This window comes from Corvus moneduloides, chromosome 3 (assembly GCF_009650955.1).
Source record: "Corvus moneduloides isolate bCorMon1 chromosome 3, bCorMon1.pri, whole genome shotgun sequence".
Lineage (NCBI taxonomy): Eukaryota > Metazoa > Chordata > Aves > Passeriformes > Corvidae > Corvus > Corvus moneduloides.
In genome coordinates, this window is record NC_045478.1 from 88546554 (window position 1) to 88573613 (window position 27060).

Here is a 27060-nt window from a genome sequence, read left to right on the forward strand (position 1 = left end):
TTATTCAGGGCTACATGGAAAAAGTAAAACCAATGGTAAGGGACGGTGTTTATTTCATGTATGAGGCTTTACATGGACCACCAAAGAAGATCTTAGTTGAAGGTGCAAATGCAGCACTGCTGGACATAGATTTTGGTAGGTATGGTCTTTTTGAGACACATGTTGCTATATGCTTACGTTGTGAAAAAGGAACATTAAATATAAACTCTGCTGTGATTAGCTGTTCTCATGGCAGAAATGGTTTTTATTTTGGAAGAACAGCACTCTCTCTGACTAGCAAATAATACAGGGGTGGGTGAGTGGGTGTGTTTATTAAATTATTTCAAAAAGCTGGAGACTCTGCCAAGAGTAATAATTTGAATGACAATAAAGATCAAGTGGCTCCTCTTAGAGTGTAGCTAGTACTTCAGTGTCTCTAAATTTTACATGAAATAACTCATGATTTTATACATCTGTGGAAATCACTTGAGAATAAAAATAGAGAGCTTTGAGAGACAAAGCATATATGCAAAATACTTCTTGACTTTGGAAAAATCAGCTTGGTTTTTTTTTTTAAAGTCTTTATATAACAGTTTTCCACTTTCACAATGTCGGGAAAGGTGTTGGTAATCTGGATTGCTAATGAGGCAAGAGTGAAAAGATTATCCCAGTCTATTCGATATTAAAAATTATGCAGTTTTTCTTAAAACACTGTAAGTTTGCTAATTAATTAGAAGATTCTAGCTTGTAAAAGCAGCTTCTTTTTAATTAGAGGATTATGTTTGGTTATGTTGTAACAACAGATAATGTGATACCTCTGTGTAAGCATAAGAAGCCTATATGATTGGTTCCTGCATTTTGTCACATTTTTCTTCAGTCTCACTAGCCTTGTAACCACATCATTTTTATTGTTATGAAGATGCTAATGGCTGAAATTGCAGCCTGTAAGGACTGCTGTCAAATATGAAATTGGCATACACTCAGCTTTTAGCCAATACAAGTTCTGATATTGGGCATTTTCAAACATACACAGTTTGAAAGCCTCTTCTTTTAAGAGTAGGATATGTCTTAGATTAGTCACTGTAAGTATAAGCACCAAACTTTCCCATGATAATCTGAGTATTAGAAGACACATCCTTTTTTAACAAGACAAAAAAAGAAGGCAGAAAGAAGTCTTCAGATACGCTTGTCACAGGGAAATCTTTGATGCAAAACGGAAATATTTGCAAAAGAGTCTATCTAAGGGGGTCTTTTTTTGTAAATGGTGAGTATTTTGGATTTCATGTAATTAGAAGGTGCAAGCAGTCTGACATACTATTATAGACATACCTCAGGTATGTCTATGTATGTCTATAATACATATGGAGTTGTTTGGATTAGTTAGATTTTTTCCCTGCCTCTGCTGTGACACTCAAACACACAGAGTATCTGCTCTCCTTAGGTAGATACCACTAGTGGATTGGATACTTGTGTTAACAATAGACAAGCCCTAGTTGAAAGGTTTGACATTGCCAATTTGATTATTAAGCATTCTGAATGAGGCTGTTGTCTGTGCCTTGTTGCATAGGAGTCTTAATACTGAAGTGAGATTTATAAATATGTGTCTGTTGGCAGTGAGGATAATAAATCCCAGGCTTGCAGTCCATCCCATTTTCCCAGATCCTATAGTGAAGTTCACGTGTGCATTTGTGTGGGGGTGTGGGGATGTATGGTCTTCTGTGTTTTTAAGTACAGGGTGATGATAAAGCAATGTAAATTTATTAGGCTGGGAGGTGAAAGTGAGTAAGAATTGTTCATTGTTTTTGACATCTACTATCTATATTCACCTGTCAGTAAAGAAAAGCTTTATATTACTGTGTTCTCAGATTAAAAACTAATTAATGCTTGCAAAGTGCTGTTACATATCACTTCTATGCCCAGGTTTTTCTCTTGAGCATTTTGAGATACCTGAAGCTAATCTGAAGCTAAACCTCACTGAGCAGTCTCTGAAGGATTTTTGACTTTTTAAAGATGTATGTGTTGCTGAAAGAACTATATTGCTTTCAGTTCCTTTTGTCTTGATTGTTCCTCTGTTACCTATCTCTGATTCATATCAAAAGACATACAAAAATGTCTGACACAACAGGTAGAAGTTTCTTGATTATTTGCAGCTATAGTGAGGCTGAAGTATTGTTCACAATTCAGCTGAGGACTGGCATGCTTGGTTTCATTTTCCACTACTTAATAAAACAAAAAGGTATAAACCTAAGGATTTTGAGATGTTTAACTCTTTTCTTTGCAGTCTAGACTGCATTTTAAATGAGAGCTGAATATTTAACTAGAGACAAACTTGAACCACTAGACTATATTCCAGGAGTCTTCTTTTTTTAATGATGATCTTTTTTTATTTGATTATGTAAGTAAAGTTGTTCTTTCCAGAATTCTGCATTTCATTGCAATTTCTTATCCTTATAAGGTGCTGACCAGTTTGTAGAGCTTGTATTTTATTTTCCCTCTAAAAATTAAAAATAGTAGACCTGTATTCTCTAAGCTTTTAATACTGGCTTTTTAAGAGTCTCCCTTCAAATTTTTGCACTGTTTTATTAGTGAGTATATTTAATATAAGAAAGCAAGGCACATTTCTCTGGTGTCTTACTCCTGTTTTTTTTACCTGTATGATCATTCAGAATTGTTATATAGTCCATATTTACCAGCTGAAGTAAGTGGTAAGATTTCTACCTTTTCCTAAAAAGGTGGATCAGACAATGTACATACAAATCTAAGAGCTCATTGAATGTGTTCTTGACTGTAAACTACATTTATTGTGTGTTTTGGTTTTCAATGTTGTAAAATCTAGGTAAGTGCAGTGCAAATACTATTTCTCACCAGGTTAGACTTTTTTAAAAAAACAGTTTAAACCCAGTGTTTTAATAACTTTCTAAACCCAATGTTTTGGTTTTTAATAGGCACATATCCTTTTGTGACTTCATCAAACTGCACAGTTGGAGGTGTGTGCACAGGTCTGGGCATGCCACCGCAGAACATCGGAGAAGTGTACGGGGTTGTGAAAGCCTACACAACCAGAGTTGGAATTGGTGCCTTTCCTACAGAACAGAATAACGTGAGTATTACAGCCTCTGGTGTGAGCTGCAGCTGGCTGAAATAATGTGGTGTGTCTTGTCTGTCTTTTGTTAAGTCAGTGTTAACAATGATTACATGCCAGTAGGTAGGTGACAGTATGTTTGGATGTCTCAATCTCATGGTTCTAGACTGAGCTTACTGGGCTATCAAACCTGAGTGTAATTTTCTTGATATTTCTGTGGAATAGAAGGCTACAGCAGGAACAAATTTTGAGAAGTTTGCCTAAAAATTGTTCTCTTGAATTAGAAACAGCATTTTGTATTGCTGTCTTCATCCAAATGGACAGCATTGTGAAAAACTGGGGGAAGGACTTTTAAGGTAATATACAATATATTGTAAAATGTTAAGTAAACACCTGCATCATGTATTGCAAATCAAAAGAAACCCACACACTCATGTGTCTTACTCTTTGTTAGGAAATTGGAGAATTGCTGCAAATGAGAGGTAAAGAGTTTGGTGTTACCACTGGTAGGAAGAGAAGATGTGGCTGGCTGGACCTTGTGTCACTCCGATATGTCTACATGATTAATGGATTTACTGCGTGAGTTGTTTGCACAGCTTTGCTGGCAACATGACAGAAAATCGTGAAATGCTGTAGATTACTGTAAATTGTACATATACTAGTTAGTAACATTTGTACTGTTAATATTGATCTGTTGATTGTTTTGATATTTTGATAAATTAGCCATTCCTCATTTTTCCTATCATTAAATATTTTTACGTTTGACATTTTCATACAAATAGATTTTTCTTTCCTTTCTTTATGGAGATTTCTTTTGTTCTTTGTCTTCAAAATAAGAAAGATGGGAACCCACCAGTATTTTCACTAGTATGTGTAAATATTAAAAATTTGGATATGTCTTTGGGATGTTAATTAAAATGAAAGATTGGTGCCTGAAACAAACTGGTATAAAGTTTCTAGCAGATCAAATAGTATAAATACGTATTTTATTTAAATATTTATTTTTTTCTTGTTCTTTGTGGGTTTTATTTAAAATAAGATGCAGCCAGGTATTTGTAGAGCTAGGGTTTGATTATTTTTCTGCCTTCACAGAGGACAGGAACAGACAGCAACAGGCATCATGCAGTGAAATGGTCATCTTAAATGGCTATACCTTAAATGGTTAGGTATCTTGGCAGCACCCTCACCAATTAAAATTATAACACTTAAAGCCATAGACAAATTAATTCAATTGGAGAATATATGTTCTTTCATTTTTTTGACATTCTCATGTAGTAATAGATTAAGGATGCAACAAAAACTGTCTTTAAACCTTTTTTGGTTTGTTGTTTTGTTTCAGTGGTTGGTTGCTTTTGGTTTGGGATGGTTTTTTTTTTAAGTCTGACCAGATAACAGATTAGTGTCATATGAGATATTTTTCTGAAGAAATAAAATTAATTGCAGGAATCAATTTTGTTTGATTCTTTGTTGGTTTGTTGTTTTGGGGGTTTTTTTGTTGGTTTTTTTTTTTTTTTACAATGTGATAAGATTCAAGGGTTGTTGAACTTGTTTAACCAGAGTAATGTTTCTTTATAGATTGGCACTTACCAAATTGGATATCTTGGATGTATTTCCAGAAATCAAAGTTGGTGTTGCATACAAACTAGATGGTGAAATCATACCTCATTTTCCTGGTAAGACTGCTTATTTAAAAATTTTAGATTTTGGTGAAATGTAATCTGGTACTTTTAAATGCATTTAACTTCTACTTTTAAAACTTACAAGAGCAATATTTTACTTCAGCATCAAGCCATTAATGTCTTCCAGAGGCACCAGACATATCTTTTACCACACCTGTACCTGCACCCTAAAGACACCTGTACCAAATACTGGTTTTTGCCTACTAGAAAGATTCAAAGAGCTATATAAAGCTTGTAAAACATACATGTTGCTACTATTTGTCCTTTTTATTTTATACAGCCTGCATCACCTTTAAGCTAAATTGGAAGCTTGTTTCATACTCTAAACTCTGTTATCTTGTTCCCACTACTGTATCGCTGCCCATTTTTAGCAGGCCAGGTCTTTGTTTAAGCATGCAGTGAACCCCGTGAGAGAACTGGTCCTGTTGAAAAGCCAAGTTTTTCTTTCCCTCTGTTACTTTTCTAACAGTTCACTTCCCTTTAATGATTCATGGAGCAGCCAAAACCTGTTACAGCTACACAGTGTAAACGAGGGACAATGGATGGGAGAAGAAACTAACAACTAGTTTAGGTGAAAGAAAGCAAGACTGTTTTCTAATGCATGGCCAATGTACCTCAGCTTAGCATGATAGAAACTGTAGTTCCTGATGAGAGCAGTGGTCATTTTTACTTGAAAAGTTTACCTGTATGTTAAAATATTCAAGTATCACAAGCCAGTGTTCTTTATAGATAATGCATCTTGTTCAGTTTGCGATAGAGATACTCCAGAAAAAAAGGAAGAACATAAAACAGTACTAAAGATTGGGCTTTTTGATTTTTATAATGTGCACATAGATGCCCATTTTCATTCTAATTGGTACCTCAGGGTTAGAGGCTGGTCACAGGTTACAGTTTTTCAAATGATCTCATCATCATCAGAGAACTTTTTGTGGGTGAGGAGATCAACTTAGTAATTGGATACAACACACACAGGATTTATGTAGTACAAAGATGTAATTACATATAAAGGAGTAAGTGATGACTGCCACTAGTCCTTGAAAATAGCACGTATCTGTTAAGAGTAATTCATAAGGAATTTAAAAAAATCTTTTGTTTCTCCATGTGCTTGTGGGAGTTCTCTAACTGATTTGCTGTACAGGATCTTCAAACAAAAGTGCCAGTTCCAGTCTGAATGCATGCTGAATGACTTTGATTCAGGAAATTAGTACTCATCTTGCACTGAACCAGGGAATGCTTTTCCCTTTTAAAGACTCAGGTATTACCTGATTGATACTCATAGCAAAACATTAAGGATATTTGTGTTTACTTGAAACAGCCTTTGAACATAATGGAGATTGCACATTTGAATTGAGAACTACTCAGTAAATGCTTTTCCTGTAGCCTGTTGTCTGACCTTGTGCTCAAGCTAGGAGAACCTTTTCTAGCAGTCCATCCTTAAAGATGACATAAGCAGGTGGCCATGTTGTACAGTGCTAAGACTTCAGTAACTGCTTTTTTTTTTTCATTCATCTTCATTCATTGTACTTCTCAGATAGGGCCAGAATCTTGTTAGATACAACTCCTGAGGGGGCAGACGTTGTTCCCTGTATATGCCTAGGTAAAAGGTAGCTGACCTTTGGTCATAGCAGCACAGTGTGGCTCACCTGCCTGTATTTTTCTTTACTGTATGAACAATTAAGAATTCTGGTAGAACACTAGTAGAAGCTGTTGACACATTGTCTTCCTTAAAGTGTCAGGAAGGAGTTTGAGCTGAACTTCTGGTAAGCTGAAAGATGCTGTCTCTCACAGTGCCTCTGTGTTCCACACCTCTCTTTGCTACACTCCTCAACATTTGGCAGCATTTTCAGCACACATGCTGCAGGGTACTCCTGCCCCACCATAAAAAACAAAAGGTAACTTTCTTCCCACTTTGTGTTTTGCAGACCATTAGACTGTTTCTGATGTCTGCATTTTTGCATGCTGTGTGCTTGTATAATTTTTTTTTTCTCAAACTTGCCACTGACATTTGAATTTAATTTAAAGAAAACTAGTCTGGGAATCCCTCACTGGCAGACTATTTCTTTCTCTCTCCCCTTCCTACCCTCCCACTCTCTTGGAGATGTTCATGATTTACCCTTCTTGTGAAATGACTGTGTCTAAATTAGAAGCACACACAGTACCCACCATCTCAGGAAAAGCATGCCATGTTTCATATATTGTTCCTTTTCCCACCTGGATCAGAGAATCATACGAGTCTCACTCAGGGTTATTTAGCTTAGCTTTCTGTGGGCATTTCACAATTGCCTTTTAAGCAGGAACCTAAAATGTCTTGTAAAGTTACTGCTGACTTCAGGCAGTGTTACTGAGGCTGTAGTCTTTTGCTGGCCAGTGACAGGAGTTTATGGAAGACAGAACTTCCTGCTAGCTTTGAGCCAATCAGTTTTAAAAGAATGTGAAAGCTATGGTCTAGTTCTCTAATGCCTCCTGTCCAAGTTCAGACATCAGTTGATTTCAGCACAGAGAGACATAACCTCTAGCTCAGGAGACTGAGTTTGAAAACACAGGTGCTTAGGAAATTGGGAGATTATTTTGGACAAGCTTTACTTTCATGTTTGTTTTTTTTTCCCCCTGCACTTTTTCCCTGGGCATTTGCTGTAGATTAAAGAGCTGGAACACTAATCTAGATGCACCTTTGGTCTGACCTATATATGACTATTTTCATGTTCAGTTTCTGGAAATTGCTGGAGGATCTTTCTCTTACAATGGTTCCAAGGTCCCAAATCTGAGCTATTTTTTCTGAGTTGGAAGTAACATCACATCACTTCCCAAATTATATCATTATATTTGCTGTCTGTTATATAGTTAAGCTGTTAAGGAATATTCTAGAAACCCTAAAAGGTAAATCCCTTCAGTGAAAAGCTGAGAGAAATATAGATGGTGATTAGATGTGGTACTACACTGAGCTCAGTTTGTGGCTTGTCTTTACCACACATTGTCTTATATCACACCTGCTGGAACAAAATTAAAGAATCATTTGAAGCATCAAACAATGTAACCCTTCTTTTTCTTCTCTCTTATGGGGAAGTAAGGAATTGAACTAATACAGGCTAATGGAAGATTGTAGTCTTAGACCATTCAGTACCAAATGCTTTCAGCTCAGCCTGTCTCCCTCAGCCTCATCAGGAGGCTTCAAAGAAGAAAAAGCCCTGTGGACATCCAAGATTAGGTGTTCGTTCATTTCCCCTCTTCAGAAAGAGGGAGGCTAGCAATCATCTGCACTGCTGGGAGATCAGTTTGTGGTTTTGCACTTTGAGTGTATCTGTTCTGTTGTACAGATCACCTGGACAGCAGACAGCACCTCACTTGTTACTGCTGACAGTAAAGTGCTTATCCTTGGCCTCTACAACCCAACATCCTTAATGTGCCTGCCTGTCTGTTCTGATTGCCACGAGTATTGGTTCAGGATCGTTTGCCATAGCCTTGGGAACACCTTGGTCCAAAACTTTGCGCATTTCTATGCTGTTATAGACTTTGAGGACAGCAGAGCAGTCTTCTTTCAGCCTTTCTCAAAATGCTTAGTTAATAAAGCTGCCCTTACAGCATTGCTGCTGTTGAGCTGCTGCCTGCCTCAGGACAAATTGTTCAATGTGCTAAGCTTGAGTTTGTTGGCTACACACATGCTGGAGGGGATTAGTATGTGGTTTTGCATTTGCACCTCTACTGTGCCTCTTGCACCTCAAACACTTTCCCAAGCTGACCAGCTGTCCTGGCAGGAGTGACTTGATCCTACATAACGTTAATTGCCATGCCCCCTTTTTCAGGAAGGCAAGAAGGAATGCCTGGCTTTTCCCATTTTTTATCAGTATATTTTGATCATTTTCAGACTTAAGCCCTTTGTTTTGCTGCCCTGTGTGATTCCAAGACTTAATGTTCAGATAATTACTGGAGTGATTCAGTTCCATTACAGTATGCCTAGCATGTTTTTCAGTACTAGAAATCATCACAGGGTTCATAGTTAAAGGACAACACTGTAGCAAGTTACGAAATGAAGGACAAAATATTGCTTCTGTTCTGAGAAGCAGTGGGAACAGTTACTGTTCATACAGTGGGACTCCACACTGGTTGGCAAATTCATTGTAGAGTTTTGGGGCAAACGGTCTGGGCATCAGAAGTCTGTTAAGTATTAACTACATCTTATGACTGTGTTTAGTAAAAAGTATACTCCTATGCCATTGTAAAATATGTTTTAGCTTCTTGATACTTACAGGCTGGTTCTTAATTTTGCTTTCACAATTCCCTCTTGAAGGGAGAGCTGGTTCTCAGTGTTTGTTCAGAAAAAAAAAAGAACGTTTTGGGGAATTATTTCCCTGAAAAGTTGTTTTCTGAACTGAAAAGATTATGGTTTCAGCAAAATATTGCATGTGACTGAGCACTGGAATTCCTAAAGTCTGAGTCCTGATAGCTACTGGATTCCCCCCCTCCCCCCATGCTTATATTAACAAAAAACCTGACACTTCAGTGACTTCAGTGCTTGTATTATCTTATGAGCAAACCTCTTTGTGTAAGGAAAGAATAAAAGCTTTACAATTAGTGTTTCATGGTAGAGAATATGCAGTGTCCATGGACATAAAATTTTTGTTTCTGTTTGTTTCTCAGCCAACCACGAAGTCTTAAACAAAGTAGAGGTTCAGTATGAGACACTCCCAGGATGGGTTACGGACATATCAAATGCGAGGACGTTCGATGAGCTGCCTGTAAATGCACAAAATTATGTTCGTTTTATAGAAATGGAGTTGGGTGTTCCTGGTAAGTAGAACAGATTTTTCTTCTTGTTGTCTGGGTTATTCCTGCTGCATGAAACCTGTTTGGTATTTTGTATTAATGAACACGCAAAATACTGAAAACTAGTTTGTAACTGTGCTTATTGTGATGTACCTGGTGCCACCGGTGATTATGGTTTTACTACTTTTTATTTAGTTGTTGAACTCTTAATTTGAGAAGTTTTTATATTCATTCCTTCCATGGCTTATACTGTAGTTCTTGTTCAATTAAGATGTATTTTTTTTGTAACTTGCTCAAGTGTCTTTTAGATTGGTGATATTCGGGGTTTAGTTTTGCTACTGTCATAGTCAGTGGGACTATGGGTTATTAATTAGTGTGATGAATTATATGTGAGAGTAAGAGATCCTGAACATACCCTGAATATATCAATATTTCTCTATGCTCCCTAATAAAGATGATCCTGTGGTTCCATCCAGAGATGGAAATTAGGAGATGATGAAAGTCTTTACTTTTCTGATAGTTTCTAACTATCTTTTATCTTATAATCTGTAAAAGTGATAAATTGATTATGGCAGTTTCAAGAATACCTGCTTTTTTGAAGTTATCAGTGCATTCTTTGAGAACAACAGACAAAGTTATCCTTTCTTAATATGTGAATAGTATATGCTGTGGTTTTCTTCAAAATGTGGTACTTAAGATGAGTTTGTTTATCTTAAGATACAATCCACTCTTGCTTTGTATTACTTACAATAAAAGTTTGTTTTTCTCTCCTGCAGTTAAATGGATTGGAGTAGGGAAATCCAGAGAATCAATGATCCAGCTGTTTTAAAGATTTCAGATGCATGGAAGAAAGCACACTCCTCAAAAGACTGCTCATTCTTAAATGCATTAGTAGCCCGCAAAGCAAAGATGTTGGAAAGATAGATTTTTGCATGGGAAGAAATGCTAGAGTTGATACCCCCAAATCAATTGCTACTCCTGAAAGAGACTGTGACATGAACCTGTATCAATTCCTGTTCAACTGCAATTTCCAGGACACTTGTCATTGTTGTTCAAGGTGCCATCAGATTTTTTTTTTCTTTACCTAGTATTTACTTCATAATGTAATTCCTGTTTGAAAATCTAAGGTAGCATTGCTTTCATGACTGTTTGTCTTTGTTATCCTCTCTCTGCTTTTGGCGGTGTTACTTCCCTGAAATTTTAGACAGTAAAAATAATGCAGTTTTGCACAGATAGTTTTACATCCTCATTATTTGTATTCCTAAAGCTGTTGTATTCTTAATGACTGCTCTTGTGAGTGATTAAAGAGGGGGAGTCTGATTTTATAATGCTATAAATGCTGTCTAAATTATTGTGTGATCTGTTTTTTAAAAGAAGATGTGATGCCAAGTTGTTATGAATGTCCAGGTTTTTTTAGCTGTATAACACAGAAAACTTACTCTTTGTAACTCACAGAGGATGCTCAAGTGTTTACCAGGAAGTGTGCCCAGAAAGTTAGAAAAACGATATTGTAAAAAGTTCATTTGCAATTATTAAAGAACCGTTCTGATTTTGAGTTAAATGTTTTATAATGTTACTCTTTCTTTCCCTGGCATTTTAAAAACTCGGTGCTTCTCCACTTCCAAGGCGTGTATCTTAAACTGTTCCCCTAATTAAATGGGGTTATATTTGTATTTTGTGAGAAGTCTTAACGTTTTGATGCCCTTTTAAATTCTTTTCTTCAGAGTCAATTGAAGATCTTTCCTGGAGGATTGCCAAAGTGCAGACACTCTGTGTTCATAAGCTGAAGATGCTTTAGAAATAACATTCAAAGTATTTGTATTAATGTATTTGCTTTGGGTGTAGGGTAAATAACAAGTATTCACCTCAAAACATCTGACATATTTTGGATTATAGTTGGGAAATGTGGAAATGTTCTAGAACTATTTAAATTTATAACCATTATTATCTATTCCAAAGAATCTGATTTCTTTTAGCAACAACCCAGTAATTACATATTCCCTTTCCAGATTGCTAAGAATGACTCTGTTTTTACACACTGTGCTGTGGTATTCATGTGCTTCCTTTTCACTTTAAAATAAAACTTACTTTGTTTCCTAAACCCAAGTTTCTATCAGGGTGGGGCAATAGTTTTAGATTTAGTTTAATAGATTTTGGCTGCATATAAGAATACGTGAACGAGTATAAGAAACTTCTAATGCAAAATAAAAGATACGAGGCCTTTTGGTTTGTCTTGAGTAACCATATGTTGCCTGAAATAGAATAGATTTGTTGGACTATGTTGCTGCTGAGGTGATTAGCACAATTTTTTATTCTAAACTGACACAAAATAAAATTGCTTATCCTAAGAGGAGAGACAGGAGGGTTGAAGGAGAAAACTACTGATTTTTAGGGAGCATTTTCTATTGCTTGCATGTGACAGAGCAGTAAGTGGGGTCTGTATTTTACTTGTGTCATGTGTGGAAAAAGGTGGATACCACAGAATGCTGGAAAATTGGCAAATACAGTGAGAAACCTTTGTATCAGTATTGCATATAAAGATCATTCTGATCAGCATTAAAAAGTAAGCAAGGTAATTTTTTTTTTTTTTTCTGGAGAAGATGAAGGTCTAGTTTTGCTGTCAGCCCTGTGGTCCAGGAGAGAGCCATACCATCCCTCCCTAGCTAAAGGACATCTTGAATTGCAGATCTCCTCCTAATTCCCAGGCAGAGAAAAGGAGGGATAGAACTATGTGAAACAGAAATTCCAGTGTTTATTTAGAAGGAAAAAATTACTTTTTTCGAGGCAGTAGATGGAATTGATGTTTCAGTGTGAGCAAGAGGTAATAATTACTAAGTATTCTTGTTTCCCTGTAGCTGTAGGAGGCACCAAGGGGATTTGTGCTTCAGTGAAAACTACTAGCCAAGGTCTCTGGGCCTAGCTGGTTCAAGAAGTGAATAAATAAATAAATAAATGAGGGCATGTTTCCTTCTACAATCACTGAATAAACAAAACACATCTATGGAGCTGTGTTTCACTTCTGCCAAGCAGAGACCTTCAAGGTTTCCATTTTTTCACTGTTGTAACTCCACTGTACAAACTACCATTGTTTTTCAGTGGAGGAATTCATATTCCCAGATGCAGCAGTATTTCTGAGCAATACAGCAGTAGCCTAAAATGAGACAAAGTATTTGTGCAGTGTTTTGAAAGCAACAAAACAGAACTGCCTTGGATGCAATAGTGATTTATATTCTTTTGCTGTCTTTTAAATTCAGCTGAGATTTTTCTTTGATTCTTCCATTCAAGGGCAGGCCTGGAAAGTTGAAATCATTCTCCTACCAGTACTGGTCCAGGATATATGTGTTCTAGGATCTGTTGGTGTATATTTACTGTCATGACCTGGAACAAAGAATTTTTCAATTTCAGGTGGTTAAACTTGGCATCTGTGAAGTGTATTATGTTGTCCCTGCATGCCTAGTTTTGCCTAAGTTTTCCTGGAGTGAAGTCTTGGACTGGTGCACAAACACTTTCCTTGTGTCAAAGAACAGTTATACCCCACCAAATTTCCCCCTCACCCAGTGCCCCCTTTTCTCTCCCTTATTTCACTTGTACAGATGTGGAAATAGGCTGGGATGTTACCACCAACCTGAATGTTGTGGAAACAAACACTTTAAGTTACAGAGGTTTGTTTCAAGCTTCATGTTCAGCTATGGAACCAAGAAGGAAGAAGAGAACAACAGCCTAATACTTGACCTCCAGCAGGGGCAAAGGTAAATGGCTTTGAAGACATGTGTAGCTTTTTACCTCTAGATAAAATTCTGTGTTCTGCCTTTCCCCCCCTTCATTAATCAAGAAAGGAATTGAACTAATTCTCAAAGGAATTGCCCCACTCTTTGGCAAAAGGCTTTCTGTTGTCCGTCACAGGCTAGTAGTAAGCTGTGGTAGAAAGAAGAACCTTCATACTTTGACAAGCATCTATTTCTCAAGCCCTTCCTCTGTGCTTGCTCTCTCAGAAGGCTCTAGAGGTGCTGCCATGGAAGGGGAGAGGATGGCAGCATAGGATAGTAGTTGAAATTGATTCTTGTCCAAGTGTCCCCTCCTGCTAATGGGATGTTTTCAGGAGGCAGGGATACCTGTTAGACCAGACAAGGCTGATGACAGACAAGGTATTTTGATCTCACTCTGTTCTTGCTGCCACTGATATATTTATGAGGCTGAATCTCCCAGGCTTGTGCTGTATTGCAGCATTTAATACCCTTATGTCCCTACAGATTTAGTGAGCCTCCTTTACTAATGAAATAAGAGGGAAGGTGAGGGATACTTCTGCTGCTTTGCCTTTCCATTTCTGTTCCACATGTAATTGGGTTTTGGCATGCGGCTAATGGACAAAACCTTTAGATAAAAGGGGCAGACGTGATGTTGATGTCATGCTGCTTTTGTCTGCCATCATCCTGGAAATCTACTTCCTAATAAAAGATGATAGTTTCCTTTTGCTGTCACTGCCATCTCTCTTACTGAAACATAAAGGTGTGACTAGTTTAGAAAAAGTAAAAGGCAAAATAGCTGGGAATGAAAGGGGCAACTCAGGTGAGCTTTTTCTCCTGCCCATACTGTTCGTAGTCTCTGAAACAGCGAAACTTAACAAACCTGGTGGTATAGTAATCAAACACTTATTTTTGGTGTATGACAGCTTTATGTGCTGAAGATAAGGTATAGACTGCTGTGCATGCCTGAGTACACACAGCTGATGCATTATTAACTTCAAATTTTACACCATTTTTCATTGGTCTGAGTGTAACAACTCATTTGATGTGTTGTCTTTTAAAATACCTTGCAATAGATACATGTTGAAATATCTTCCATTCAACTTTAGACAGAATACACTGTTAAATCCCAATGTTCTTCACTGCCACTTCGGAACCACTAATCAAGTGTATCAAAGCAATGCATTTTCTTACACTGCCTTAGATTTTTTCACTGATTAATCTGTTTGTGCATGCATCTAGGTACTTACTCTCTAGCTCTTTTGATGCATGCTGCTGAAATTATCAATAGTGTATTTGAGTAACTATTTTTAATAACAATTGCCCAACTACCGCTGATTTTCCTTGTTTTGTTCACTGGTTGACAGTTATTGTCTGGTTATTATAGAAGGAACTGGGGTACCTGAGTGTTGGTAGTTGGCATGGATTTGGGGGCAGCTCTTTTTTCCAAAAAATGAGATGACTATTCACTTGTTTTCCATGCATGCAGCTTAGGACTAGCTTGTTAATAGCGAAGCACACCTCCCTAGTTCATTTCTGTGTCCCTCTCGACAGGAAACCCAGCACGGATCACTTAGTTGTGTTGAGAAAGGGCAAGTCAACTGTCGCTTTGAATGAAGCATGATTGTACCAGTGGTACTGGTGGTCTTTTCCTGAGACCTGAATTGTCAAAACCAGGTTGGGATGGTGTTTCAGCTTCATTGTTTACTGCAGTCAGTTGCAGTTTACTAAAAGGTCTGGGCAAAAGGCATAAATCATTCTGTAATCTCATGCTGACATATGGTATGTAAATAGCATGATCCACCCAAAGGGTAGCCAGCATTATAAATGTACTCTCTAATCTGCTGCTGAAATGAGCACTCAGTATAATGCATCTGTAATCTAATAGATATTAACAGCCTGAGAATGTACAGTAAGACCTTAATAATTCAGTATTGTTCGATTGGCTCCATCTGACTTGTAATTGGCAGGATAAGGGTTGTGCCTCTTGCAGTCGAGCAACTAACTGCATTAGTTCAACATTGATAGAATTTTCAAAGCCTTGACTACCCAATATAAATAGCCTACAACATTTTATGTTTTTTTCTTTATTAAACACTTCAAAGTCAATGTGCAATACAACAAATTTTCATGGGGAGAAAAAAATCCAGATTTTTTTACAGCAATTTCCATTCTAGATTCTCAAATATATGATAAATTCAGGTCATGCAGGACTCCTGGTACAGCCAAAAGCTTTTGAATGTAGCTTTGGTTTCCTCTGCCTGGATTCTCCTGTTCCTTTTGTAGATTGAAGTCATAAAAAAATCACTAGAAGTGGTTCACTATTGTCCACAATAGGCATAAAAGGAGGAAGGCTTATTCCATGGGTCTCGTGGGTTTACTTTGATGCACAAACTTACCCTGGAGCTCCTCTGGATGCATGTGTCTTACGGACCCATCCTAGCTGCCCATGACAGAAACCAGACATCCTTTTCAGGATGAATGGCTGGGCTGATGAGGCAATTATATAGAGGATAGTGAAGTGGAGGTACAAGCAGGAGACTGGAGAGCAAAAATCCCACCCGAGCTGTGAAAAGGTGATTTTTTTTGTATAAAAGTCATGGAAAAATATTTTTGTCCCAGTACAGAGCTTACAAATGAATAAGGGGATGACATTGATAACAAGGCAAAATCTTGCCTCTGTTGAAAAAATGTGAGTTTATGCAGATGAATGCATTTTTTTTAAATGTAAGAAATAAAAGCTGGGCAGACTTTTATTTTTTCCCCCTGCAAAAAGTACCCCTCTGAAATGCTAAGAGTCTTCAGTGGATTTTTTTATACAACCGATAGCCTGACCTGTGCACATACTGCTGGTGGCAGGACTGATACTGGATCTGTTTAACTCCCTTAGCTTCTTTTGCAGAGTATAACATGCCAAATTCCTACAAGCATCGGTGTAAAATATTTGGGTGTTTTGTTTGTTTGTCCTTTTGTTAAGGAGCTGCTGATGACCTAAACTAACCTGCTTACGTGGCTTGAATGTATTAATCTCTATTTTGGTAGCAAAATTCACTGTGGGATAGCATGCCTATTAGGAATCACCCAGGAAAAAAAAGAAACAGTGTCTGCATGAAATAGTAAAAGTTCTACAAAATGTTAAATTTTGCAGAGCTATAGGAGTTTCTAGAATGAGTTACACAATATTTGTGACAGGTCTTAGAGTAGAAACTAATGCAGGAACCAGTAACTTATTTAAAGAGTGCTTTATTTCAGGACAAAAATGTGCTGTTCTGTGACTCAAGGCAGAATTTCTTCACAGACTGATTCATTATATCCATGGTCTGATATGGTCTGCTTGTTTGTCACAATTAAGTAATAATTTATTCTACCTCCCGAGGAATGAAATTTGGCTGCTGTGTGTAAAACACTGACTCACCAGTTATTTGGAAAACAAAGTAGATGTTTTCTGTGCTTTGTTGCCCATCAAAGTTGGTGAATTATGTTTTGGCTATTCCATAGCAACGGCTTCACTGGAGTGTGAATTAATATTGCAGCTCCAGGAGTTTGATCTTAAGATCGGTTCTCACCAGAGATCTTGAGTAGGAGTATTGTTTTGAATAGCATCATGACACAGCCATCTTAGAAACTCCTTGAACACATCCACAGTTCAATTTTTTTCTGAAACCGAGACCACTGCATCTTCCACTTAGTTGCAGAGCACGATGTAAAAGCTCCTTATCCAATCCAGTCTACAAAAGAATGTATTTTCATGCTTTAGATAATTTCAGTCAATCTTGGAAAATGTAGCTATACAACATACAAAAGTGACAACTCCAACACTCACACACAATATGAGCTGTTGAGAATCACTGTTATATTTACCAACATTTCCATATCCCTGTCAGCCAGTTCTGCACAACTGTTGTCCTCATCATAGTCAGCAGCACCAACAGAGATTCCTCTCCTCTCCCCAACTCGTCCCCGGGGGTGATTCTTCTCCAGTTTTACCCTGGCGTGGCTTCAGCGGGAAGCATTCCTCATCCCTCATCTTTGGGAAGTGGGGGAGGTTGCATCTTCCTTCCTCCAGCAGGAATCATGTATTCAGGTTGCCAGCCCAGCTACCTGAGAGAGTGCCAGTAGTGACTGTCTACCACAGAATCTACAAGACTTCTTCCAAACTTTGGGTTGCTTGCCTGTCTCCTGGTGTACGATTCAAGGGCTCTCATTTCAGAATTTATCTTCCACCCTGGATATACATCCAGAAATAGTTTTTAAACTTGCCGTTAGAATGCTTGGGTTACATCTTTCTCTTGCAACTTTGCACGGAAAACTTTAGTTACAAGTCTCAGAAGCTTTTCAAACCTGCTGCATTAAAAAACCTCATCACGCTGTGAGCAAAAGTGGCTTCAGTCTTAACAGACAGCCCCTTTGGGAGGAGAGGAGCCTAAGGCAGAGGTTAAATAGTTCATGTAGGGACCTGCAGGGAGCCTGTGCGGTCAAGGGGAAGCAGTATGTCCAAATGCCACAGCCATACAATTAAAATTGCAGGACCATCTGTAATCTACTTGTGCTAAATAATAATAATCCATTAAAAAATAGCCTAATCTTGTTTTTGAACTTTCTCGAACTTAACATGCTGAAAAGGAATTATTTTTCCAGGATGAAGTCTGTTCTGCTTTTGAGAACCAAGGAAGGCCATACCAGTAAAGTTTTTTAACTAAGTAGTATTTCTACTTACAGACTGGGCAAAGACCGAGGCTGCAATGGGAGCTTACCTTTCCAGGTCCATGCAGTGAGGTTACAGACTGAGATAAACTATGGAATGAAGATCAGGAAAGGCAAAGCTTGCAGGTACAATCATGGCTACTGTCAGCTTGGGCTCCCTTTGCCTTGCTAAGCTGCTGGGAGCAAGACCCTGTGCCTCACTAGGCCTAGATTTGTGATAGTTCCTCCTTTCCTTACTGGTTTTGGAAGGGGCAGGGGGAGCAGTCCAACTGGTGTCAGCCCTGTGAGTGCATTTTGGAGCCAGTTACTAGCAATGTTGCAGTTGACTATATACACAACAAAATGGAGTGGTGTCTTGGGAGACCAAGAGCTGGACAGGGGAGAGGATCTGTCAACAAATCACTTGGATACTTGTGCCCCTGCACACCTGAGCCACCATCCTGAGTGCTGGTGCACTTTGGTAAATTAGACTGTAGTACCTGCTAGTCCTCAGGTTGCAGTCTTCTCAAGTTACTCCTAGATCTGAGTGTAGGAGTATCTCCTAACTGGTGAAGTTTAAAGAAGAGTCAGAGGGTGAGAAAATAAAAACAATCTGACATGGGAGGAAGCCCAGGGTTGGGTCTGAAAGGGTAAATCTTTTTCTGATGTCCTATTGGACATGCTCTCCAGTACATATTACTTGCTGTAGACAGAAGGTAAAGCTTTCTTTAACCTGTCTGGAAATGGAAGTGTAGGCGTAATTTGAGTCTGGATTTTTTTATGCACCCTTCTGTCATATGAGCTACGACCTACATCTTGGCACTGGAGTAGGGAGACCTCAGGAAAAACAAGGTGGGGCAGGGAAGAAGAGAGAGCTTTGTTTGCTTCTGAGACACAGCGTTCTGGAGCCAGGAGGGACCATGAGGTTCTGGGATAGGAGGAGGATTTCTGCCTTTAGTGACAGAGACCTAAACTCTTACCCTGAGACCTCATAGCCTCTGTGCTAATCTGCTCCAGTGTTTCACCCTTAGAGAGTTTCTCCTACCACCCATTTAGATCCCTCCTACTGCAAGTGTAGGCTTTGCTGTTCTGTGGTCTGTTTGCTGTGGATAGGGAGGACAGATTATTCCCTTTTTCTCCTGCAGCACTCTTTTGGGTATTTTCTGTGTCCCAGTTTTTTCCTCAGGCTAATCAATTCTCTGAGGCTCTGCTTGGAGGTCATTTTTAGAGATGTCCAAGGTGGTGTGTTTGGTTTATTTTTTTCCTGTCCCCAGGGAGCTGAAACCTGAAAATGGACACAGTTTGTTCACTGATGTTTGCATGTGAGTGTAAGGGATGGATGACATCAAGTATCTTGTATCAGGAAATCTACTTATGGTTTCTAGTATGATGTTTTCCAGCTTTTCAGTGTCATAGCTTTGCTGATTCATATTTCGGTCCATTTTGCATTTGCTTTATTGCTTTTTTTTTTGCTTACACATAAAAGCTTGCTCACAGCCCTAGTGCACTGCAGCCTCTTTTTCTCAGACCATTTCTGTAATTTCTGAAATAATTTTGAACTCCTACCCTTTTTTCTGTTTTCTAATGTACTTTTGGTTCCTTTCAGCCTTGCAACAACTGCACATTTACTAAGGACACTCTTTTTACCATTGCTGACTTCACCAATTAAAAATTTGAATGGTATGAAAACAGGACCCGTTTACTGAAAACATTTTGCTGGTTTGAAGGTGAATCACTTTCTAGGTGTGATTTTTTTTTTTAATTGTGATTTTTGTTTGTTGCCTGACCAACTCTGCACCTACCCCAAAGCAATTTTATCTAACCACATTCCTTTTTTGCTTATGAAAACATCCTGCAAGTCTGAATATGTCACCATTTCAGCTGATACCAACAGCTTGCCAATGCTGTCAAGAAAATATCCTGATCTTGCTTTGTGGTTGCTGAGCCTTGTGCCAAACCTGTTTGCCTTGCTCACCTGGAGGTGATGCTTGCTGCTTCCCATGAGGAGAAAGGTTGAGTTTGCCTGTTGGATAAAGAATTGGGAGGCAAATAATGAATATTTTTGTTAATTTCTAGCTAATCATAACTAGCTACTAACTCTAGGGTGATCTTAGATAATTGGCTGTAGTTAGATGATTTTTTTGTGCCACTTTTCTTTTTGTGTGCAAGCACTCTGAACATACTTGTCCAGTCAACCACAATTCATTAATATGGATGACAGCTCTGTGTACTGAATCACTGAAAAGAAATTCCAACAGAGGCATACATCTCATCGGTACCAAGCTGCCTCCAGAGCAGGATGGAAAGGAGTCTCTTCACATTGACCACTCTGCTTACTCCAGGCTCTGGCCATTCCTGTGGGAGCCCAGTTCAGCTCTCATCCAGAAACAGGTGATGATGGTCAGATTCAGCCCTCGCATTTAGCAACCCTTCTGTCTTCCTGTTTTCTCCTTTCAGACAAAATTATATCAACCTGGTAATCTTGGTGCAGGCGGAGTCTTGTTCCTGGAAGAGCAGCCTGCCAGTTGTGGGCCTGCACAGGATATGAGAGCCAGAAACTGCCAGGGACAGACGGCATGTGCTCGAGCTGGCCCTGGACTTGGCAAGTTAGAAGAGCAATTTACAAATTCAGCACGGTCAGTAAGGAAGAAAAATAGACACAGTAAATAAAGAAAGAGGCAGAGCTTTTTTTTTTTTTTTTTTTTTGGTAGTCATTCTTGAGGGCAGAGCTGGAATTTAAAAGGTTGTGACAGTGCTTGTACTGACGGCCATGGTCTTTGCCCAGTACCAGGTGACTGGGAGATTTCAGGAGTCTAACTCATTTCCATTATCTTTTTCTTTCTTAAATAAAGAAAAAGAAAGAATTGAGAAAATCTGCCTCTCCTGTCAACTTACCCGCCCTGCCCCTGAAGCTTCCCAACACCGCCCTTGCTCAGGAGCTCAGGCTCAACATTTCCCTTCAGATGCTGCCCTCTGCAAGGGCTTTTCAGGAGGGGCGGCTGGAGAGCCGCGCTGAGCCGTGCAGCCGAACGCGGGCGCCGCTGGCACCTGAGAGCTGCTGTCCCTGCCCGCGGCCGGGCCGCTCGCCCCGTGCCGGGAGACAAAGGGAGCCACATCTGAGCCCTGCCGAGGCTGCGCTTGCCGGAAGAAACCTAACAATTCTTATTTACCAAATTGACAAAATCCTATCATTGCAATTAAGGGGATATGTAATTAACTGTGTCTTAATTACAGCAGCTGCCACTTCATCTGAATGCAGCAATTTGCGGAGAAACCGGGGGAGATGCTTTAAACTCGTGTGTGTAAACAGCGCGAGCACAAACACTGCGGCGTGCGCGGCTCCCGGGGGTGCGGTGCCTGTCCCGGGGGCACGGGCGAAGGCAGAGCCTCCCCGGCTGCCGGCCTGCCTGGCCCTGGCGGCTTCTGGAAATCGCTCGGGAGGCAGAGATCTTCAGACAACCCTGCCGCAACCCCATCGCCCCGGGGTCGTACCTCAAGCTGCAGGGCTGAGCCCAGCGCCGCAAACCCTCCCAGCAGAGAGACGCTTTAAGGAGCCTCTCCTGACTCCCGGCCTCCGCGGGACCCGCAGCCCCCGGTGCGGGTGCTGAGTGCACTGGGGGAGGTGAATTTCGCTTGGTCTCTCGCCGTGCACTTTCATGGCTTCATGGCTCTGGGCCGGCAGGAGCGCCTCAGGCCGCTCTGCCCCGGCTCCCGCAGGTCTGCGTGGTATTTTAAAAGCCTCTGCATCCTGTGCTGCTGCAGCCTCCCCTGGCTTACGTGAGTCACTTCCTGGGAGCTGCTGTGGACTTCCCAGTGCGGCCGAGTTTTCCCTGCTGAGGTACCCAGAAGGTCAGGGTGTTTGTGGGTTCACCGGGGTACAAACCACTTGGGTTTTGCCATCTTTCCAGCCCACCTCAGTGTTTGCCGGCTGCTGCTTCCTGCCTGTAACCAGAACTTGATGACTGTGACAGCTGTGCTGGCTTAGCGTGGTGAGCTGTGACAGAGTGGGATGTGGGTTTGGATGTGATTTTCCACACCTGGAGACACAGCATGAACTTCCCCGCACTTCCAAGGCAAGAGCCATGGGCGCTCCGGAGGTAGGAAGAGGGTGGTGCCCTGCCGAGACCGCCTCCCAGCTCTGCTCCCCAGCAGCGACTGCTCCCGGAGATCAGGCGGAGCGGCCGTGTTATCCCCCCGTGCCCCGGTTTACTCCCTTCAGCACGGAGCATCTGTGCCTCAGGTACAGCTCACAGACACTGAGCTAAGCGCAGAAGCATTCATTGCTGAGCTACGGCTTGAAAAGAGCCTCGCACCCCCTCTACCACTGCTAATAAATAGGATTGATGTTACAAAGGCTGAGGACTGCGCCTGCTCAAGTTGGCAGACTCCTTTGGGGCTCCATAATTCAGCTGCATTGATTTGTCCCGTATGTTTCACACGTGAAATAAAGCTTCTCTCTGTCAAGTCAGCACAGGAAGGACATCCTGCTTGGTGCTAGCAACATTCCTCTGGTTTCCTAATTGAAACCTGAACTATTTTCTGAGTATTTCAGTAATGGGCATCATCACAAAGACTAGATTATTAATATGCACATCAAGAATTTGAAAACATGGGATGGCATCCTGTCACTGTTTAAATGATGGCACAACTGCCATGGATGCTGCTGTAACCAGAATTTCACCAGCCGGCACTATTCAGCTGTCGCAAGCTCTCTTCACATCACTCTGGGAGCTCCTGCGTTGCAGTCAATGGCACTTTCAGAAAAAGACAGAGTTAAACTTGTTAAAACTTGTCCATGTTAATCTCTTAAAAGCACTTAGTCATTTTAGATTTACATGCTGAATCAGGCTTCATGGAAAACTGCTCACGTTTCTGTCTTCTTTGGGATGGAGCACGCAACCCGCATGGTGTTCTTAATACCAGTTACATTTGCATGGAGACATGCGCTTTGTTTCATCAACCTTCACGTTTTGCTGCCTACGTTCAGAAAGGTAAAAGAATATTCTCACTCAGTTATTTCCTTGGGACTTGTCTGTGGTGTTACTGGTTGTGACTTGGGTATAGTCTTAGCAAGAGAAGTCAAAAAAAAAAAAGAAGAAAACAAAGCAGCCTTTCAATTTCTTTTTAACCAAAGTGGAGTGCCTAGGCAGGAGTGATGTAATTTTCATATCTGTGAACAACTTCAGCTTTCACTGATGTATTTTGTAGGCTCCAGTATGGGTGCCATCAGTCTGGCTTTGGTAACAGGATTTGGAAATGCCACCCAAAGGTTCCATTGTCATCCAAGTGATCTTAGCAATGATCACAAAAGTAATGCAGAAAATCAGACACCAGAAAAGTCTCTTTTCTCCACATTCGCTGTTTGATAGGTTTGATGGTTTCACCCCACCACGCTGATGCTACCACCTTCATAAGGTGCCTAAGCGCTGTGAGCACAGGCACCTACTGAAGACTTCACTTGACCCTGCCAGAGGCTAAGTGAATTATGTTTGGTCTCCCACACATGAACCTGGAGAGACAAACCTGTGGTGAGTCACACTTAAGCACTTTATATTTGAGCACCTGTCATGCAGTTAAAAATGGGTTTTTTAACATCAAGGTGTTTGACAACAGTGAATGTCCGACACCCAGCAGGTGGTGTGGCAACACTGTTGATCTGTGAAAGCCCTCCCTACCCCTGTCCCTGTTGTTTCAGTAGCTGAGATCCCTGGATCAGAGGGGCTTGCTGGCTTTTGCTACTGCATCCCCCCAGCCCACACCATCTTTGTTCCCCAAAGGCTGGCCCCTCTCTGCAGGAGGCAGGCAGGGGCCGCCGGCTCTATCAAATCACAGGGTGTGAACAAAGGACTGTGAGGAACTGGAATGAGATCACCAAATCCATTTGATTTCTTTGGGATTTGAGCCTAGGTCTTCTGGGTGAAAGTGAGTGCATTAACCTGCTGTGGGAGTTAATTCCTTGCCTAGTCATTATTCAGGCATCATTAAAGTATGCATTGTGCTGGAGGTCAAATCAGATTACTCTGAAGAATTTGGAATGGGAAAAATGCTGGGGTTTTTTCATCAGCCTAAGTGTTTGGTTATCTAAGTGTTTAGCTATTTATACTGTGCCTGTCACTGTGGCATGTCACTCTATAAACAAAGGGATACTCCAAATCTCTTATTATTTTAATGGCATTAATGTTCTTCATCTGGGGAAAAAACATAAAATAATTTCCCTCTGGAAGATAACAGAGTAAGTGGTTTAACATAAACAGCGGCTCTGGGAAAACTGTGCTCCGAGGCTCACCCAGGCAGAACATCCCACAGCTCCACATCGATGGCACCAACAGTCACCCAGGCACACCTGGAGATGCTCTGGCTCCCCCCACAATGCCAGGGGCAAGCCCCCACTATTGCAGGAAGGGCTGACCTGCAATAGCGGAAAAAGGGAAGGAGGGTGACAGCCAGGATCTGACCCTCACAGAGAGGAAGAGGAGCAGCACTGCGCGGCTCGCAGCTCCATGCACGAGCCTAACTTCAGTGCAGAGCTCTCCTCAGGAGACGTAAGGTGGGTGCCTTGTTCAAATCATAGCTCTGGCACCGGGGGGAGAAGCAACACATGGGCTGGATCAAGGAGTGTTCTTTTCTTGGCGATTTGTAAAGATATAACTTGGATCTTCGATCCAGATATATGATCCAGACATATGCTGCCCTTATCACAGAATGGAAAGATGCTGCAATAGTAGCTCCATGCTGGAGCGGGATCAGCGAGGCAGAAGCAGGAGCAAATGAAGGGGTGCAAGAAGTCAGCTCCCACCCCAGAGAAACCTGTCTGGCTTTCTGGTTGTGGCAGCAAGGGGAAAGGACCCAGCAACTGGAAGCGACTTGAAAACCAGATCGAGCTAGTTACTGTAGAATAAGATGATGGGCCCCTTGGGGACACACAGTGGCTGGGAAGGAAGTCTAAATATTGCAACTATTTTAGTGCTGAGAGACAGAGGTCATAGTCTTGGTGTGAGGCACACTTCTGTGAGGAAGAGAGGAAGGGTGAGACCACCAGCTGGCTGTATCGGGGATGACAGGCAAAGGATTCTTCTAAGGCTGAAAGAGGTTTCCATAAATTTGTGTCTGTGGGGCTTTTCTTTAACCTTGTTTCATGTGGAAACAAGGCCAAGACAATCATCCTGTTAGCTCCCTCCAGTGGAATCCCAAACTTTCTTCCCAGTTTGATGAAGGCGATGTTCTCAAAGATGTTCAGTCCCTGCAGTTGTCTGAATGAGCACCTGAGAAGAAAACAGAAACCCAGACCTGCATGAGCTCAGGAGCAGCGTTAGCAGGTGCCATGAAGGAAAGATTTATAAGCACTGAAGCAGCAGACCTCTGCCTTCTGCAGCACAAAATGGAGAAACTGCTAAAGGGAGCACATTAGACCTGAGGTAATCCAGAAGCAGGACATGCAGTTGCAGGGATCCAACCTGCAGAATTTCATCTGCCCAGCAGCATCTATTTATAATTAATTTAAAACTGAATCTGGAATTCCCATGAGTTTCTCCACCTAGGGACTGAAACATGTTCGTGTACTTTGAAACTGACAGGGTGATGCATGACACGACGGAATTTAGGGGACATGGGAGGTGTCCTGAACTGCACTGAGCTGCACTGAATGGCAGCACCCAGTCAGCACGGGAGCACAGGATGGAAAGGTGCACAAACCTGAAAGTGGGAGGAGCACTCTGCTGCCACCTTCACCTCTCTTCATGTCAGAGGGGCTCAGATAGACTGGAAGTCCTCTTCAGGCATTCCAGTCTCACTGGCTATGAATCAGATACAGAGGTGAAACAGCGCGTATCCAAAATATCTTTGTTCCTGGCCAGTAGCACAGGGAGCAGAGCCTGTTAAATGCCAGATGAGGATCCAAGCCACGTCATTCATGTTTCAACCTAGCATGCAGGCTCTGCGCGTTAAAGGAGAGATACCAATTGCTGCCTCTGTTTCTAAATATCCTGGTTCAGGCCTTAACTTCGCCCTGCAAGAAGAGATCCTGGAAGCACATTATAAGCTAGCTTGCTAAGGAGGAAATTACTTGGTGCATGGAGTCCCAGCAGTGAAAAGCACTTTGTGCCATGTCAGGGATGGTCCTTCTCTTGCATGCTCTTGCATTTCACCCAAGGCAGATCTGTGCTCTCGTTGGGAACAAGAACCATCTATCATCTGTGTATTTCTGTGCAGTGAAACATAAAAACTGTGGGCAGTCATTAGTGCCAGCCATTCAGGTAGTGGGGCAACCTGGAAAAGTGTCCTTATGGCTGCTTTTGCCTTCTCCCCCATCCATTAAGAACCTGGACCAGTTCCTCATTGCCTATGCCTTTACTGACCTAGTGGCCTTACAGCTCCAGTACAACACTTGCAGGATGATGGCTGGACTCTCCTAATCTAGCACCTTCTTCCTTGTGGCATGTGGTGGCATTTGGGACTGACCTTCCATAGATGCTGGGACAGGAGGCATATGAGCCAATGCACCTCCTTGGGGCAGGACCCCTGGCACACAGATACCTGCTAATCAGCACGACTTTGTTTTTCCAGTAGCAAGGATTCATTTTGTAAGATGAAGTGGGATGATTGCACTCCTACATTGTTGGGCCTGCCTGCTCCAGCCTGGCAGCTCAGCAGGGTCCTGATTTTGGCAAGTCAGCCTGTGGTGACTGCAAGAGGGTGGGAATGGGAGACGCTGCCCCATTCTTCCGTAGGGATGAGGCTGCCTGAGAGGAACCTAAATACACTTGATGCTGACTGGGTGAACCAGTGGGTTTGTGAAGGCAGAAGCCTGCTGACAGTCTGCCCTGAACCACTGGACAATTTGCTTTTGCTTTCAGTGTTAAAGAAATATTACAAAAAGATTGCACTGGGGATTGGTAGTTTAACCCTTGAGGGAGCCCATTTAACACCTTGTTGGATGACTGTGATGTTTACCTTTTGTTCTGCAGTGGTAGCAATATCCACTGATGTCTTTTAAAAGACAACTGGGGCAGAAGTGATGCTTATGCTGTGAAATAGGTCAAACGTGATGCGACACCTTATCTGTTTAGCTGTAAACCCCACCATTCCTCCTTGGCCTCTGTATTGATTATCTGGTGGGTTTAAAATGCTGCTGAAA

The 27060-nt window shown here is 41.1% G+C and overlaps 1 protein-coding gene across 1 annotated transcript in view; it reads left to right on the forward strand.

Moving 5' to 3' along the window:
- Positions 1 to 11602, forward strand: part of ADSS2 (adenylosuccinate synthase 2) — a 36652-nt gene extending 25050 nt beyond the window's left edge. The window contains exons 8-13 of the mRNA XM_032102646.1: positions 9 to 135; positions 2925 to 3079; positions 3516 to 3640; positions 4637 to 4734; positions 9376 to 9525; positions 10278 to 11602. Of these exons, the coding sequence (XP_031958537.1) occupies positions 9 to 135; positions 2925 to 3079; positions 3516 to 3640; positions 4637 to 4734; positions 9376 to 9525; positions 10278 to 10330 (708 nt within the window). The 3' untranslated portion in view covers positions 10331 to 11602. The remainder of the gene's footprint in view (positions 1 to 8; positions 136 to 2924; positions 3080 to 3515; positions 3641 to 4636; positions 4735 to 9375; positions 9526 to 10277) is intronic.
- The last annotated feature ends 15458 nt before the right edge of the window (positions 11603 to 27060 follow it).